General features: G+C 48.2%; 1 protein-coding gene across 8 annotated transcripts in view; it reads right to left on the bottom strand.

Annotated features, from left to right (window-relative positions):
* Positions 1-6,415: 6,415 nt before the first annotated feature.
* Positions 6,416-18,807, bottom strand: part of Slc6a12 (solute carrier family 6 member 12) — a 30,324-nt gene continuing 17,932 nt past the window's right edge. For all 8 annotated transcript variants that reach the window (XM_029570453.1, XM_017801685.2, XM_029570455.1 and 5 more), the window contains 9 exons: positions 16,012-16,146; positions 13,909-14,012; positions 13,442-13,566; positions 12,274-12,386; positions 11,650-11,787; positions 10,598-10,700; positions 8,842-8,942; positions 8,423-8,593; positions 6,416-7,279 (listed from right to left, as the gene is read on the bottom strand). In XM_029570453.1, coding sequence (XP_029426313.1) covers positions 7,139-7,279; positions 8,423-8,593; positions 8,842-8,942; positions 10,598-10,700; positions 11,650-11,787; positions 12,274-12,386; positions 13,442-13,566; positions 13,909-14,012; positions 16,012-16,146 — 1,131 coding nt within the window. In that variant the 3' untranslated portion in view covers positions 6,416-7,138. The remainder of the gene's footprint in view (positions 7,280-8,422; positions 8,594-8,841; positions 8,943-10,597; positions 10,701-11,649; positions 11,788-12,273; positions 12,387-13,441; positions 13,567-13,908; positions 14,013-16,011; positions 16,147-18,807) is intronic.

The following is an 18,807-nucleotide window of genomic DNA, read 5'->3' as shown; positions in this document are numbered from 1 at the left end:
CTACTGGCCCCCTGAGAGAGCACCATTGAGGTCCAAGCTGGGGCTAGACCTGGGAGAGAGCCTGGAGCCAAGAAGACCTCAGGACCATCAATGCCAACAGGCTAGCAGGGAACTTCTCTCCCAACCTTCCAGACCCTGCGGTGGTCCAGGAGGAAGAGCGCCCTTTAGAAACAAAGGGAGACCAACATGTTCTGAAGAAACTTCTGGATCCATCTCCATTCCCTGCAATAACCCTAAGTCATTGACTTAGAAAATTTCCAGGGGTCTCAGATTTTATGGGTTTCTGATGAGAGCAATGGGCCAGGATAAGATGCTGGCGCCAGATGTTGGTGAAGCAGGTGGGAGGATTCCATATCACCACAAGCAAAGCTCTACCTTTGAAGTCACATGGGGGAATTCAACAGGGACAAGAAATGTATAGCTGTGTCCACACAGAGGGCGGTGACAGGACTGGGGCCTGGCAGGATGTTAAAATGAGCATTCAAGGAAAGACTGTCCAGCCAGGTCAGGGTCAGGAGAACAAGCTGAGACCACATCTACAGGATGACGTGGACGCATCTTTTTGAGACAGAAGCAAGGCAGTTTGCCAAAGGACTATGATCTGATATATAAGCTTATCGACACCTTAAAAAGCTCTCATTAAGTTGTAAACACGGAACAAAAAACACTCTCACTGAGGAAATCATAAAATTGACTTTCTAGAATGTCCAGATCTGGTGACCATCTGGTTACCAGAAGCCCAGACCAAAGACAGAAGGAGCTAAGGTTTCAATGGGCAGACTGCTCTGAGGAGGCAGAGCTGGGGGGTGGGTGCGCTGTGGGACCCAGATGGCTCCCATGGACTGGGGAGGCAGACTCTAGAAATTCTGAGTCCCAGCTTCCCTGGCTGGGATAGTGTTGCCAAAGCAAGATGCACTCATGTGACTCTGACACCTGAAAACAGAGGGATGGCCAGCTCTGCTCCCGTCTTCCCCGATGCTCTGACCCTCAGATGCCCAGACTGTTCTCTCTGGGACAACACACAATTCTAACAGCCTCTCCACTACCTTGTCCACTGGGTCTCTTCATTCCCCTCCCACCAACTTCTTCCTCTGACCCACAGGGCCAACCATATGGCAGATGAGGTCATAGCCGTGGATCAAGAGTGATCCTTTCTTTCTCTGAAGGAAACCCACCCCAGGGCACACATGGCTGTCTGAAGTAGGGTCTATTCCACCTAACTCACTCCAAGCAGACACTTTGGAGGGTAGAGAGTTGTCCTCTCCCAGAGAAGTGAGGCCCCACCAGAGCTCAGGGGCCAGAGCACAGGTCAAGTTCTTTACTGCCCCCCTACTCTGCTCTTCCGAAGTAGGCAATCAGACCCAGAGCTAGACTTCAAAGCCTTGGAAGCTTGGAAACAAGGAGATTAAATGATCGGGGGTGTTGGAAGGGAGCAGTTCCAGAACTGGTCCCAGCAGGAAAACTCCATCCTGGATTAGGCCTGAGGATGCAGGCACTGGAGATAGGTGGGAAGCATGGGAACTCTGCCTACTCCTGCTCCCTCCCATCCCCCAGCAGGCCTGGGTGCTTTGCTCCCTAGGGAACAAACAGCCCCTAGCAATTCAGGGCTTCCTGCTCCCACGACCTCAGGACTAAGTGACCTCAAGCCCAAGCTAGGCTCTGGGAAAAACTGCAAGTAGCTTCAGGGAAGACAAGGGGCCCTTTTCCTATGTTCCAACAACCTAAGCAGACCTGCCTTACTCTTCCCAAAAGGCCCAATCCCCCCTCCAAGATATTTGGGCTTCACAGCATCTGCCCTCAGGATATAGAAGACAGATGTGGAAGAGCCTTATCCCCCTTCACAGACAGGCACAGGATCCCCTAGCAAGCAGACTCGTAGGTTCCTTAGCTAACACACTAGGATAGTTGTACTTTATGGATAAGAGGATTGTTTAGCTTAAGGAGTTACAGAAAATGAGATCAGTCCAAAATAAGAAGACGGAAAGAAGTGATAAAGACAACAGCAGAAATGAGCTAGAAAATGCGTATAGTGGAAGGAGTCATAGAACCAAAAGTCCATTCCAAGAGATGACCAGTAAAGTGGCAAACCTCTAATAAGACTGATTAATGAAGGAGTCAGTATGTGCCTGAGCACAGCCTAGGAGGCCAGCGCTGCAGATATTGCAGAAGTTTCATTTAAACAAAGCATTACAAGTAAACTGTAAACCTACAGCTTTAAAAATATCTTCATAAGAACAAATAGAGCTGGGCATGATGGTCATGTCTTTAATCCCTGGACTCCTCAGAAGGCTGAGGCATGAAGTTTATGTGTTGTGTTCAAGGACAGTCTAGGCTACATAGTAAGACGTTGTCAAAAAAAAAAAACAGAAAAAAAGACCTTTCAAATGCTGAGTGGTCCAACTGTTTCTGGATAGGAAGCCTGTTGCTGTCCTGAATTATATGACTAGAATTTTCTAATACTAAACCATCTTTTCAGTCTTGGGACCAATCCATCTTGATCGTGGTATATCATTTCTGGGCCACATAAAGACATGCTCAGTCTGTTAATTTGTGTATAATTTTTAAACGTAGCCTTCTAAAGAAGGATTGGCTTCTGGTGTTCCTTGTATGTATTGCCCTTATTTTGTGAAGGCTCCCTGTTTTCAAGGTTTCAGCAGACTCATGAAAAGGGAGTTGGGTTTTTTTGTTTTTATAATTTTTTAAAATTTATTATTTACTTTTATTTTATGTGTATGAGTGTTTTGCCTGCATGTATATAAATGCACCCATGCATGCAGTGCCCATGGAGGCCAGAAGAAGGTTGCTAGATCCCCCTGGAACTGGGGTTAGGGATAGTTGTTAACTGCTGGGAATCAAACCTCAGTCCTCTGTAAGAGCAACCAGTGCTCTTAACCTCTGAGCCATCTCTCCAGTCCTATAGTTTTTAATTTTTGAAACAGGGACTCACAATCTAGCCCAAGCTGATTTTAAACTCATGATCTTTCTGCCTCCACATCCTGATTGCTGGGATTATAAGCCTGTGCCACCACACCCAGGCCAACACTTATTCTTGTTTTTAAATAAAACAAACTTGGAACCAAAGAAACTTCATCGCTTAATAAATGCTACCCATCAAACATCGACATTAGCAGTCTCAGTAGTGAAATGTTGAGGCTTTTGTCAAAACTGGGAAAGAAGCAAGGATTACATCTGCCACCACTTCTAGTCACCAAGTGAGGGAAGACAAGAGAAAGAAATAGGGAACAGCGACTAGAGAAACAGTTCTTTTCCAGGAGCCCAGTGTTCTCTGTGAGACACCCAAAAGAGTCAAGCTGAGGCTGCAGCGACGTAGGGAACTCAGATCTCCCGACAGCCGCTGTCCCCAGTTTGTACTGATAGCTACTGTCTCCCAGGGACCCTTCTCTCCACAGTAGAACAAATGCCATCTCCTCTGCAGAGGCCTGACCCAGGCAGGCCAGAATGATGTGAGTGCCCTTTGTTTAGTCCCATGTAAGAGTGTTGCTGGTATGGAGATGTGGAGTCTGATCTCAGGGCCAGGCCTTTTGATTTGACGTAGCTATCATCCTCATACTGTTGAGACTGAAGTGGACAGAACAAGCGTGAGAACGTGTCTTATGTCAATCCTAGCCATGGAGGCCTTGGGCTTGACATCTGTGAACTTTCAAGCCTGTCCGTGGCCATTCTGCATTCACCTGCCTCACTGTCACACGAGTTCCTCAGACCACGTGAGTGACCCAAACCTGCTGATCGTGCTGGAAGCAGAGAGCTGGAATCAGGATGCTGGGCCTGGGGCATCAGCCCACCTCAGCTTCACATGACCTGCCGTCCTGGACTCCTGCCAGTTCTCTTGACCTCTCCAAGTACACGTGTCCTCCCTGGCCTCTCTCCGTGGGTTAACAAGCTTTTCATCCCTGTCAGATCCAATCAGCTCTTGTTACTTCAGTGAGCAGCTAAATCAACAAGGAAGCCACGTGGGTTTGGTCACCAGGGAGCTGGACATGTGAGGACAGATGGTGGCAGAGACAAAGGCAACCAGTCCCTCAGAATGAGGAGAGAGCAAGTGGCAGGGGGACACTGAAGGGGGCCCAAGAAGGTGAAGACAAGGAGAAAGGCCAAGGGTACAGACAGAGCAAGCACAAGGGAGCTGGCACATCCAGTTCTTTGGATGAAGGGCCACACCTGATCCTCCAAGAGGACAGTATTAGTTACTTTCAGTGACTTAACAAATTACTACAAAATTTAGTGGCTTAAAACCACAATGCAGTCAGATGTGGTGTCACACACCTTTAATCCCAGCACTCAGGAGGTAGAGGCAGGTGAATCTATGTTTGAGGCCATCCTGGTCTTCACAGAGAGGGAGTTCCAGGCCAGCTCGGGCTACAGGGAGCCCCTGTCTCAAAAACAAAGCAAAAATATTTTTATCCCTCACCACAGATAAGGAATTCGGGGCCCATTGGCTGGAGGTTATGTCAGTTGCAGCTAGTGAGCTGACAGCTTGCCTGTAGCCACTTCCACGGTGATTCATTCACCAGATCACAAGCCGGTGATAACTGTCAAGACCTTGGTTCCTCTGTGTGGGAGTCTCTCTATTGGGTTAAGAAGTGTTCACACAGATAGCTCACCTATGGAGTCCACTCAGTCCATATGGACATTTTACATCAAGGCTTGAAACTAAAATTGCCACCATCCTTCTCCAGGAAAGGAGAGTCTGCGAGTGGGAAGGGACTTTGTCCAGGGCTCGTGAAGAACATTGTCTACACAATGGAAGAGGATGGTCAAGGCACCCACTACACATCACTCCTGAGGCCCTGAGGCCCTGAGGTCCTGATATTACCTCTCTCTCTCTCTCTCTCTCTCTCTCTCTCTCTCTCTCTCTCTCACCTACCATAGCCAGGGTTCCAGTCCCTCAACCAACCAGTGTTCCCCAACATTATGGCTCAAAAAGGCTTCAAATGGGAATGTGGGACGAGGTCAGTTGTGGAAGTCAGGAGTGGTAGAGCTTAGGGCCAATTGGAGAGTGCCTAGTGACACTGACTCTACACTGCACTGGCCAAACTGCTGATATAGGCCTCTGGCCATAGACTGAAACTCAAAAAGACAAGATGAGATAGACAGACCCCAGCACATAACCCACATACTCTTCATGTACACACACACACACACACACACACACACACACACACACACACACACATCTATATATGTGCCAACTCTCAGCACTTTAAAAAGCAAAATTTCTGCTCCTTGCCTGTGCTGTGGATCTATTAGAAGTGGACCCCCATGAGCTGTGAGGTTGCTCCAAAGTACCCTTGCTTGCTCCCCACCCCCACCACCACCACATACACATACACCTGCCATTCCCTTCCTATTGAACTGGTCCCAGGGAATGGAGGAGGCAGGGAGGACTTGCTGCAACAACTGCCTCCCATAGCACCCTGCTCCAGAGCAGAGACCTTCAGGGCAATCTGTGCTTAAAAGCCAGAAACAGTAAAAGCCACACTAGGGTGAATTTTTGTGCACAAAGGAAGGGCCAGAGTCAGGGGTGTCTACAGACAGAGGGACTGGGAACAAAGGAGGTTTGTGCCTCCCAATGCATGCAGAGGTATCCACAGGCCTGCCTCAGAAGATGCTATACTGTGGGGCCAAGGCTTGTGGAGCCCATAGGATGGGATGGTGGAAGGTAGCCAACAAGACTGGCAAGACTCACTCCTCCTTTAGCACTGGAGGCTCACCCTAATCAAGGCGACTTCTGGGGGCACATCACCATCATTTCCCCCTGGGGCAAAAGGAAAGAGCACAAGAGACTTCACGGGGAAGGAGAGCTGGCTGCCTTCCATGATCCAGGCTGCAGGTGAGGAATGCAAGTGAGGTGCTTGTCCTGAATCATAAGGGTGCTGCTGCTCTCTGGGCTATACTGGCTGTTATCCTCTGCCACCAGGTGGCAGCAGTGATCTTCATGCTGGTCCCACAGCAGGAGCCTGAACTCTGCATCTCCGCATCGCAGCAACCAGCTACAGCAGCTGTCCCACTAACTGGACTAAGAAGGGCAGGCAAGGTACACAGAGCAGTCTTGAGGGAAACGGAAGGGAGATGTCAGGAGCCAGGGCAGCTGAAATACCAGAGTACCCAGAGATGCTCCCTGTCAAATAGAGAAGCCTCACAGACTTGGGTGAAGGTGGGAACACTCTGAGGATGGTATAGAGGCTGTCTAGATGGAACCCATGCTGGCCAGACTATGGACTGTTACTATGACCACTGGATGGTGGCTCTGGGTGACTTCTATTTATGCATCCTTTCTGGGGGGCAGGGTCCTGTGCCCAGGATAACTGTCCTGAGTGCCCCACTCCCTTCCTCCCTTCCCTTCTCAAGGCCCAGGCTGAATTCACTCATTCACACATCACCTTCCATCCCCAGGAAGCATCAAATGACAGACTGTATTCTTATATGATTTGGCAAGTTGGGGAGGGGGGTATGGGCATTAGGAAGGGATCTGAAGAAAGAAGGGAAAAGAGAGAGGGAAGTGTGCATGGGGTGGGGGTTCGTGCTCACAGAAGAGCACCTGCCTACTGACCCTCTCACTGGGAGACCCACCACCCAGGGAGAGAAGGTAGAAGGCTTCCAGGGAAAATCTAGCGGGTACAGGCCAAGGAACTTAACAAGGTAGGCCCCAGTCTCTGAGAGCCTCTGAAGAAGTGACCTCCCTCCCACCCAAGACAACTGATGTGGGGTGAGGCAAGGAAAAGGCGTGGTGTCAGGTGGTCCAATGTGCTTGTTAACTAAGAAAGGGATATGACAGGAGGCTCACAGGCTTGAGCACAAGGATACCAAGTCCAAGGAGGGTCTTGGGCTCTGAGAAGCTGTGTGAACTTAAAAACATCACTTTGCCTGTCTGCTCCTCAGTTTTCTAATCCAGAGTTAAAAGCAGGTGGCAAACACAGCTTCCTGGAGCACAGCTGGAAAGGACTGGGGGGGCCAGGGTGTGACAAAGAAGCTGCTCCAGCTGAACAGGAGAGTGACCCCCAACAGAGGTGTCCAGGGTCCCCCCAAAGTCTCAGTAGGATGGAAGCAGAGGCCATTCTTGGAGGAGGTAGAGCTGACCAGGATCCTGGTTGTGGAGCTATTTGGCCTCTGGTACTTCTCACAAGTGTGTCTCCTTCTCCCAAACAATGAGTCCTTGCATTGGAGAGGGCTTGCAGCCTTGACCAGTGGTGCCATCCAGAGTTGGACGCTGCCCTGGCTGGGGCAGGCTGGGGTCTGGTGTGATGAGTCTTCGAAGACGCTATGGAGAAGAGTGGCAGGGAATGAAGGGGTGTCATGGAGAAAAGGGCAAGTGCTCTTTGTGGGTGTGTCCCCAGGCCCAGCACAGAGCCAGGCACCTGGGAATAAAGGCAGGATGATTCCGAGACAAGAAACATACACTCACATGATGATTGAGAGTGTGAACTGCCTGGGCTCCAGTTCCCACTAGAACTTCCTATGCAATCTTAGGAAACTCACCTAACTCTTTTGTTGCTTTATTCCCCTCACTTTCCTCATCTGTAAAGTGGGGATAACAGAACATACTTTTATGGACAGTTCCTGGCACCAGGTAAGTGGTAAATACATGCCACTGTTGTCATTACTACTCTTATAATTACTATTTTTATGTGTTCAGTAAGTATCTATAATTGGTAGTACTACTACATCCTTGTTATGTTGCTTTGAGTAGCATCAACCCCACTTCCTGACCTTGAATGTAGATGTGATGACTGGAATCTTGGCAACCTCACTGTGACCATGAAGTAATAAGTATAACAACAAAAAGACATGCAGGCATGCTCAGGATGAAAGTGTGGGGATGCAGGAAGAGTCTGGACCCTAATAGTTGCTCAGCAGCTTAACCAAATGCCAGCAGCCCCCACCTCTGACTTTCTTGATATGCAGGAATCAAAGAAGCCCATTTGCCTGAATTATTGTGGATTGGATTTCTATTACTTGTTGGACAGTCTCTGACTTTCATATGTAAAAGTCTTTGTGGTTCGTTGGCTATGGCTCCTTCCAGGAAGGCATGTCCCAAACTACACAGGCACTGTTTGCAGTGCCTGTGGGGCTGTGGGGCTGTGAGTAAAGAAGGCAGGAGCCTGGGTGTGGTCCCCAGTTCTCCTACAGCAAGGCTCTGTGCTTTTCAAACCTTCCGCATCTGGCCCCTTTGGTCCTTGTTTGTAACTTGGTTTCCCCTGAACTACTGAACAGCTAGGCCTCAAAATCTGCCTAATAGCAGTTTCTACAGGACTGGGATTCAAGCTTTTAAGATTGTAAAACCAGAGATGTGGTCTTCAAAGGCCTTTAGGAGCCCATGCAGCCCCACTGGGAGCTGACTGTGCTCCTGGGCCCAGCCTCCCTCAGAAGCCCCCTTCACTAGGTCACCTCCATAGCTACCTACCTTCTTGAAGGAACCTTGGGTTTGCAGGAGTGTGATGATGATGAAGAGTGGAACACAAACCATGGAGGAAAAAGCCAAGAACCAGCCAATGGAGTACCCCCAGGAAGGGTACACATAGACGTTGTTGTATTTGAGAGGTGTGTACTTGCTCAAGGAGAATATGAAGGTGGCCTTAAAGGAGAAGGAACAGAATAAGACGGGACCACCAGGACTGACAGCCAAGGATGGAGGACTAGCCATCTACACTGGAGGGATCAAGGTGGGACAGTGCTGCTAAGCCATCATCCACAGGGACTGAAGCAGGAGGCGAGAGGGGGGCTGAGGAGTAGAGGGTGGACAGGGAGAGGCCTACCAGGGAGGAGCAGGGCTGTGAGGAAGGGATGAAGCAGAAAGGAGAGAGGCAGAGGGAAGGTATGTACCAGGCAAAGCCCAGGGGTCAGGAAGAGCCAGGAGATCTTCACCAGGGGCCAGGGCCGGTAGCCAATCATGTCCTCAACGTTGTCATAGAAACGGTCTGCCCCTGAGCAGACAGAATGGGAGAAAGGATGAGAACCAGAGGGTGAGGACAACTTTGTGGCCCTTAGGAAATATTCGCGTTCCTCCCCCCCCCCCCGGCCCCTACCTGTGATACAAATGGAAACGGTGGGGGAGAAGTGCAGCCCTGTCTCCCAGCCACAGAACCCCGCAAGGGGGCAGGGGCTGCCACCCACAAGCTATTGGAATGACCTCCTGCTGCCCTGTATAGAGACGAAGATCTTCTGTCTTAAGCACATGGGAACACATGAGCCTAAAGGATCCCAGGCAAATCCTTACTGACCTGTGCAGCAGAGGGTTATGGGCTCAAGTCAACACAGTGAAACTGCAAGAGCTCCCCGGCTCAGGACTACCACAAACTCAGACAAACCAGACAGGTACTAGGTTCAGAGACATTCTCCCAGTCCTAGACTCTAGGGAGCCACCTGTGAGTTCCCCAGAGGCAGCACTGCCAGGCTGATTTGTGCTTAGGAAAAACACTGGCTTTGCTTATGTGCTCAGCTTTTAAACTGGCCCTAGTTCCAGGCAGAGGCGGTATCCTCGAAAGTGAGGAAGCATTCACTAGTGGAGACATCTGGGGGACCCTCTGCTTCCAGTCCAGTGTCTTCCCACTGATTACCAACACATGAACTCCAACCCTTAAAGGGCCACAGCTTTGAAAAAGGTCCAAGTACCAAGACTAGTATTGCCAGAAGTATGGCATATTAAGGCTTATCAGCCACCTCCACCTCCCTGCGGCTGAGTTTACCAGCTTCTCTCTGAGAACAAGAGTTGTAAAGAGGTCAGAAACATCAGGGAGAGATCTAATGCTCAAGGTGAGACAGTAAGGACAGAAAAGGACATCACACAAGAAGGCTCAACTTTGCTCAAGCTCATGGCTTCTCACATGCCCTAATATGTTGTGCACATAGACTCTCTTCCCTGAGCCTTATTATAACATTGGCACTGTGGCCCCAACCTGCTGCATAGGAGCCAGCAGACCTGGGTATGATGATGGCACCTCTATTTAGTAGATGTGTGAACTTAGGCAAAAGACCAACTGCTCTGAGCCTCCTTTCCCACTGCATAGGGCTACATATAGCATGTGACCTGCCCTGCCCAGCACAGTGCCTGGCACACAGCAATGCTCGGTGAATGAAGGTGAACTTTTGCTGTTGCTAGGCATGACAGTGGCTTGGATATTAAGGCGTTGGGATTGCCACTTGCTGATCTTGGTGTTGTGGGACCCTGGAAGTCCTAAGACGGAATTCACCTTACTATAAGAAAGGAATGTATAACAATTACAGCGGGAAAGTCTGCTTTGAATGTATGAAGATCATCCATGGAGTTTTCAAGCAAAGCCTGGGTGGTGACTTGGCTGTTGGAAAGGGAATGAAGGAATCTGAGGAGTGGAGGTGGTTAGGCCAAATGGCCCTGGAAGTCCCGCCTGACTGGGATTCCACTGATGAAGGAAGTCTGTTTTGACATTGCCCCAGCTCTAGCTACCCTAAAGAGTGATACCAGGCCTCCAGGCCATGTCTGACATTCCTGGAAAAAAGAATCGGGGCAGGCAGGCCAAGATGCCTATCCTGGGCAGAGCTTGCCCCTCACTGGCCCCAGGTGATCTTGTTCCTTTCTCCACAGCCACCTGCTCCCACTCACCATATACCCAGCCGATGCAGATCACCTCAAACAGGGAAAGGAACAGCAGACATATGCCGCTGGAGGCATAGTAGTCAAAGAGCTGGAAGATGTACATCCCACCCTGTGGAAATAAAGGACCTGAGGACTGGGCAGGGTCAGCATCTGCTGATCCCCCAGTGAGCTGTGCTGTCTGCCAAGAGCCAGAGTTACTTTTTAATTAGCAAATTAATTAATTTTTGTATGTATGAGTGTTTTACCTGCATGCATGTAAGTGCATCTGTGCATGCAATGCCCACAGAGGTCAGAAGAGAGTATTGGATCACCTGGAACTGGAGTTACAGATGGTTGTTAGCCCTGATGTGAGTGCTGGGAACTGAACCCAGGTCCTCTGCAAGAGCAGCCAGTGTTCTTAACCAATGTTCTCTCCAACCTCTCAGGAGTCATTTTCGCAGCTACCAGGAGTTTGCTTTGCCTATCCCTGCCTTTAAGGACAACTTTCAGCCTCATGATAATAATTTCTGATACCTGCAAGGATGCTGAGGGGTGGGGGTAGGGGGCTATGGTAGTGTTTCATTTGCCCAGCATCCCATCTTGGAAGAAGTGGAGCCCCTCACTCCATGTTCTTTTTGGGTTAGGGTGGTGCTCTCCACCTGCTGGAAGCCTAAGTAGGGGGTCACAGCCTGAACACCTGCCGAACTCCAGAGAAAGCCCTCTTTCTGCTAGGATCGGCTGAAGGAAAAAAAGGTGAGCCAGGTGCAGCAACAGCCTTTCCTTGATATCACAGGGGGGAAACCTGCCTGGGGACCAATTCTCCTGAGGAAAAGGGGTGGGACATAGAAAGGGCATTCCTGACAGTGTTGCTGAAGCAGCTAGAGTCACTCATTTGACAAAAACAAAAATGGTTCCAGACTTCGCAGTCACCTGACCCCATGTGCTCAAGCTTGTGTGTGGCCTCTGCCATTCATAGTCCAAGTCTACTGAGTTTCAGCCTCACTGTGAGGAAGCAGAGAGGGTAGACAGAAGGAAGGGGTGGCTCTAAAGACTCAGCAGCCTCCATGCTGTCCTCTTACCTCAGTAACCAGAAGGAGTCCTATCAGGTAACACACAGCCGCAATAGCCAGGATCAGCAGCTCGCGCCGTCCACTCTTCCGAAGCTGACGAGGGAACATGTCCATGGAGGCTGTCACCAGGCACTCCATACAGACGAACTGTGGGCCAGGAGGTGAGAGGAGTGAGAGGGCTGTGCAGCCAGACCATAAGCCTTGCCCAGCACTGTCCGTACGAGACCTGCCCTGCATCCTCTCACTGTGTTCCCCTATTCTGATATGTGGGACAGGACAGCGGTAGGTCAGCCCTGCCCTCAGCCACAACCCCATGACAAGGAGTCCCAGAAAGGAGGGCCGGAAGGAAGGGAGAGGGTCTATCCCCGAAGGCTAAAAAGGCTGGGGCTGGACCATGAGGCTGGAGTTGAGCAGCTTTGGGGAGAACATTTGTGAGAGTGAGTGCCCATGTGGAAGGGGAGCCTCAATCCTGAGAACGAAGGGGTGGCACTTTCACAGTAGAGGCTCTGGAGACCCGGTACCACCCATCTGATCCCCAGTCAAAAGACTTGGACCACAGCGGGGCCTCTGATCCTTGGTCAGGAAGTAGTTAAGCAGAAGTTGAAAGAAAGTTCCAGGGCAAGGGCATCATACCTGGCTGTCCAGCCCTAGAAATATGAGCGTTATGAAGAAAAGACAGGACCACAGTTGGGACAAAGGCATCATCGTCACAGCTTTCGGGAAGGCAATGAAGGCCAGCCCAGGACCTGCCAGGTACACAGTACAATGGGTAGACTCTGGATCACTCACTGCCTAAAGAAGGCCCATCCTCAGCAATGTGTGCAAACAACAGTACCTCCAAACATCTGTATGCACCTGTGTATGTCTTGGTATGCCTGTGAATATCTGCGAGCCTCTTTGTGTGTCTATGAGCATCTGTGGGGGAAGTCTGTGTGCTGTTGGCATCTATGTGCACCTGTGAGCTTCTGTGTGTGAGAGAAAGCCTCTGTGTGCATCCGTGTGCAGCTGTGTCTATGAACTTCTATGAGTTTCTGTTTAGTCTGTGCACATCTATGAGCTTCCATGTGCATATGTGTGCATCTGTGATCTTCTGTGTGCATCTATGAGCATCTGTGATCATCTATGTGTGTCTGTGAGCATCTGTGTGCATCCTGTGTGTGTGCAGGTATCTGTCTGTGTCTGTATTTGCTTGTGAGCATCTGTGAGCTTCTGTGAAAGTCTGTGTGTCTGTAAGCCTACGTGTGCAGCTGTGTTTGTCTGCGTATGTGTACTTCTGTAATCTCTGCATCTGTGTGTATGCGTGCATTTGTGAGCATCTATGTTGTCTGTAAGTATCTATGTGTGTCTTCAGCATCTGAGAGTGTCTATGTGAGTGCATGTCTGTAAGAACCTATGTGTGCCTATGAGGAACTGTTTGCATCTGGGTGCACGTGTGAGCCTCTGTGTGTAGGCATGTGGATTGGGCTATTTTGAGAAAGCAGGGTGGGTTCATTGTTTGCTATTTCCTGGGACCAAGTCATTCAATTATGCATGCATGCATATGTACACATATTCTAGTCTGGGCTAATCTCCTTCTCTCCTCCCCCCACCTTCTCTCTTTCTCCCCTCCCCCCACTCTCTTCCTCCCCTTTTCTCTCCCACTGCTCTAAAAGCCCTGCTTTATGCCACACAATCCCCTACCCCAAGCTAAAAAGGTTCCTGTCTCCATGCTTCTGGGACTCCCACCTCTCTGCAGGAGGATCTTTGTTCTCTGACTCTCCTTCCCCTGAGTCCCAAGCATCATGTGGGGTGTGTCACCTACCTGACTCAGCCACTTCTGAAATGGGCACTCCTTGCTCTTGGGACATGAAGCCCAGGATGGAGAAAACAACAAACCCAGCCACAAAGCTGGTAGCACTGTTCAGGAAGCAGAGGGCGATGGAGTCCCTGTGGAGACAGCAGGTTCAGACACAGGTGGGAAGGGAAAGAGAAAGGAGGGGAAAAAAGTAATCAGAGAAGAAACGAAAAGACAGAGGTTAAAGGGAGAGAAGAGGATGAGAAATGGGGACACACAGGGCAAGGAGAAAGACATGGCAAAGAAAGACAGGCATCCAATGAGAAAGGAGAGAAAAAATTGAGTCTTGGAAAGGTGTCCCTCTGACACAGCTCCTACTCCCTGTGCCCAGGATAGTGGGTCATGGTCCTGGAGCCCAGGCCAAGGACACAGGCCCTCTTCAGCGCTCACAGAAGCACGGTTGCCCTCACCTGCCCCAGCCCAGCGGCTCTTACCTGTAGCAGTTGTTGTGGTATTGGTTGTAGCTGCCTAGGGCCGTCAGGCACCCCTGGCAGATGGCGAAGGAGAAGAAGATCTGGGTGCCTGCGTCCATCCACACCTACGGGAGGCACAAGAAAGTGATAGGGACAACAGGGTCTAGGGCTATGGCTAGCAGGTGTAGCCCCTCACCGCAGCATTGTCCACCCCTCAATGTCGCAGAGAATGGCTTCATCCTACTCCCTAGGAACTTGGCCTCCTCACTCTCTGCAGTGGCCTTCTCACAGGCAGGGCCCATTTGAGTTGGGTTCTGTAGGCGCCTAGGAAGCATCAAACGCATGTGGGCTACTTCGTGTCTCGGGTGACACTGGGCCAGTGTCTCTACACAGTGCCTTGGCACTGTGACCTGGTTCAAAGGCCACTTCATACATATATAAATAAATCCCTCAAGACTTCTTGATGGAAGCAAAAAAGCAAAAATATGCTGGACAAGTGCTAGAGAAGGAAATGCAAATGACCAGCACACACGTGAGGCAATGTCCAGCCTTGCCCGCAGTGAATAATAAAATTAAACCATGAAGTCATATTACTTGGGTCTACAAAGTCATCAAAGATTAAAATAAACTGTGATCAGGGCTGGAGGAGTGGTGCAAGCATGGGGACTTGTATTCGATCCCTATAACCCATGTAAAAAAGCCAGGCACAGGGGCTCGGGAGAGGGCTCAGCAGTTAAAAGCACAGGCTGCTCTTGTAGAGGACCCGGGTTCAGTTCCCAGCACCCACGTGACAGCTAACAGCCATCCTTAACTCCAGTCCCAGGGGACCCAATGCCCTCTTCTGACCTCCACGAGCACCACATGACACGAGTGTACTTTCATACATGCAAGCAATACACTCATACGTATAAAATAAAAATAATAAAATATTTTTTTAAAGCCAGGCACAGTGGCATGCACTGGTAGCCCAGGGCTGGAGAGACAGGCAGATCCCTGGAGCTGGCTGACCAGCAGCTAGCCTAATCATTAATCTCATGTCAGTGAAAGACCCTGCTTCAGAAAACATGGTAGTCAGCTCCTGAGAAACAACACTGGAGGTTTTCTTCTGGCCTACACACACACACACACACACACACATGAACACATATGCACACTCACACATACAGATACACACAAATTAGAATCAAATCACACAAAAACCCTGAAGAAAGAAGGGTGTCGTCAAGCAGTGATGGTCAACATCTGCATTTCTCTGTTGTCCCTTCACATGGGTTCAATCAACCCACAGATGGAAAATATTCAGAAGAAACAGTTGTACCTGATCTGAAGTAGACTTTCTCTTATCTTAACACTAGCCCCTGAATGACACGGAAGAGCAACTGTTTACATAACACTGATGTTATGTGATAACACTGTTATGTAATAACATTTGTAATACCAATTCTGTGGTATTATAGGCAATCTAAGATGAGTTAATGTATATTGAAAGATGTGCATGGGTTATACACAAATACTTCACCATTTCAGATAAGTCTGTGGGTTTTAGTGTAATGGACAATCACCCTCAGATACTGATAGACCCTGTATATTTAAAAATAAACATCGCCTCAGTGTCTGAAGCCAGGGTTTGAGCTCTAGCAGGGCAGGGAGATGATATGTTTTCTCCATTGCCCTATCACTAGAACCAGAACAATATCTAATACTTAAGAGGCCCTCTGAATCCTTTTGTTGAATAAATGAATGAGTTACTTATGGAGGAAATACTATATATGTATTGAAATGACATTTACAGATACAGTTACAAAAATGACTGAAATTTAATAGCATGGAAAAGACTCATAATATAATTTAAATCACAAAGGATGTATTTCTCAAAATAAAATTATCTCACTTGTGTCAATGTGCACACCACCTAGAACAAGAGGTGAAAAGGAAACACTAAAATGCTGGCAGATTATATCTAAATGGAAGGATTTCAGAGATTTCATCAGTTCCTTTCTCAGTTTTCTTTGATGATATCTAATTTTTCTCCAGAGTGCATCTATTCCTTTTAAATCAAAAGAAAAACAATAGACTTTCAAAGTACAGTATAATCTGAGTTAACACTCCCCATGTGGTGCCCACCTGGGGGTCCTTGAGTCGGAGCAAGTCTGGCTTCAGGTAGAAGATGATGCCCTGATAGGCTCCAGGAAGAGTGACACCCCGGATCAGGAGAATGACGAGCATCAGGTAGGGAAAGGTGGCTGTGAAATAAACAACCTGGAGGGAAAGCAGGACAAAGTCACTTCTGGCAGGGGGCAGAGCAGCAGATGGAGGTAAGGAATCTTCCAGTGGGTCATCCTGCCCTGCCCCGACCTGTCCCCAGGCAGAACTGATCACACATCACACTCAACTCAAGCTTCCAACTCCACACAACTTATGGCAAGCACACAAAAATTTCCACCCCTCCCTTGACACATTCCAGTGGGTGTTATGCCCCAGCAGAGTGTGATACACATCAGCAGAGGAAGGGGGGGAGGGCACAAGGGGTAGGACAAGGAGAGGAGCCCATAACCTTTCAAAGACTGTTTGAAATCCAAACCCTGGAGACCACCAGAGAGTGCAGGGCTCTGGCTTCCCTATGGTGTAGGTGCTGAGAACAGAGGGGACTGCCTGAGAGTTCCAGGATCCTGCCTCCACGTGGTGGTGAGCTTCACCTAATTGTGCCATACCCATCCCCCTACCTGGGATTTCGTGAGGCCCCTCCCAAGGCCCCAGGGCAGATCTGGCTTTGGTAGCCTAAGGCTGAGATCCTAGCAAACAGCCTGAGAGAGTGGGTCAGACTTCCATCAGTGTAGCAGTCAGGTTCTGGCCTCATTCTGGCATAGAGGTTGAGAACACAGCAGACAAACCGAGAGTCCCCAACTTGCCCACCGCCCCTTAGGGAATTTCCCAAAATTTCTCTGAGTTCCTGCTAAGAGAGGTCCAAACCTTAGAAGGAAGCCTGAGTGTACCTGACCAGAACCTGACTTGGGCTTCTGTGGGTGCTCCTGAATAGCTGATCTGAAGCCATCAGTTCCCTCCAAAATAAAACCTGAGAGAACCTGAAACCTGTACCAACCAGCTTTACATAACCAGTAAAGATAGGACCTAGGCACCCCAATAATATAAACAGATGCATACTTCAACTTAATTCTCATATCAGAATCATAAACAACAAAATAAATTCACATGCCAAAATCATAACAAGAATAATAAAATGGAAAGCCAAAACACCATGTCCCCACCAAACTCCACTGTTGTAGGGACTCTTGAGCAACCCTTGGGTGGGGGGAGTTGGCGTGGAGTCACAACACAGACACCGGGAGTAGGTGAGAAGCAGGCAGTAGGAGCAGGGGCAGACTTGTTTCACCAAACAACAAACAAAAGAGCGAAAAGAAGATAGGGATAATGTTCTGAATAAATTCACAAAAGAGATAGAAACACTGAAGAAAACTCGGGCAGAAATGAAGAAATGCAAAACTCAATAAGTCAACTTGAAACAACAGGGGAAAGCCTCACCTCTAGAATGAAGGAAATGGAAAACAGAATATCAACACTGGAGGGTAAAGTTGAAGACTTGGACCACTCAAGCAAAGATTATGGAAAATTTTATAAAAACAGAGGAATAGAATATGCAAGAGATGTGGGACATCATGAAAAGACCAAATCTACATACCATAGGAATAGAGGAAGGAGAAGAATTTCAGGTTAATGGTATTGACCAGTACTTAAACAGGATTGTAGAAGAGAACTTCCCGAAATTAGGGGAAGACATCCCCATACAAATACAAGAAGCACGCAGAACACCAAATAGACAGTATCAGAAAAGAAACTCCCATGACATGTCATAGTAAAAACACTAAATGTACAGAACAAAGAGAGAATACTGAAAGCAGCAAAAGAAAAACAAGTCACACAGAAGTCACATACAATTGCAGCAGACTTATCAATGCAAACTATGAAAGCCAGAAGAGCCTGGACCAAGTTGTTTCCAGTTCTACATGACAATAGATGCCAGCCCAGAATACTTTATCCAGAAAAAATGCCTCTTATAGTTGAGGGGGAAAGAAAAATCTTCCATGACATGAAAAGTCTGAAAGAATACATGACCACAAAACCAGGCATTCAAAGAATACTTGAAGCAATACAAAGAGAGGAGAAAGAAACAACTATACACAAGGGGCAATGAAAGAAAATAAATAAAGGTATAATTGAAGAAACACAAAATTAGACAACACAAAGAGCAATCAAAATGATGGCAACCAATACACATCTTTCAATAACAACTTTAAATATCAATGGACTGAACTCCCCAGTCAAAAGGCACAAGCTATGTGAATGGATTAAGAAACAAAATCCATCTCTTTGCTGTCTGCAAGAAACCCATCTCACCTTCAAGAACAGGCACTACCTTAAGGTAAAAGGATAGAAAAGAATATTCCAAGCAAATGGCACTAAGAAACAAACAGGAGTTGCAATTCTAATATCTGACAAAATAGACTTCAAATAGGCTTCTTCATTCTGATCAAAGGAACAATTAACTAAGAAGAATTACAATCCTTAACATATATGCACCAAACTTTGGTGCATCCAAATTCATAAAAACAACACTACAGGATTTTAAAACACAGATTAACCCCAATTCAGTAATAGTAGGGGACTTCAATACCCCATTGTCTCCATTAGACAGGTCAACTGGACAAAGAAAAAATAGAGAGACATCTGAATTAAATGATACCATACGTCAAATGGACCTAACAGACATCTTTCGAACATTCCACCCAAGCACCAAAGAATACACTTTCTACTCAAAACCCTATGGAACTTTTTTAAAAATTGACCACAACTGGACCACAAAACAAACCTCAATAAATACAAAAAAATTGAAATAATTCCATA

This window comes from Nannospalax galili, unplaced genomic scaffold (genome assembly GCF_000622305.1).
Source record: "Nannospalax galili isolate Female #2095 unplaced genomic scaffold, S.galili_v1.0 scaffold1711, whole genome shotgun sequence".
NCBI classification, from domain to species: Eukaryota; Metazoa; Chordata; class Mammalia; order Rodentia; family Spalacidae; genus Nannospalax; species Nannospalax galili.
The sequence above is the reverse complement of the archived record's forward strand: the minus strand, read 5'-3'. Positions and strand labels throughout refer to the sequence as shown.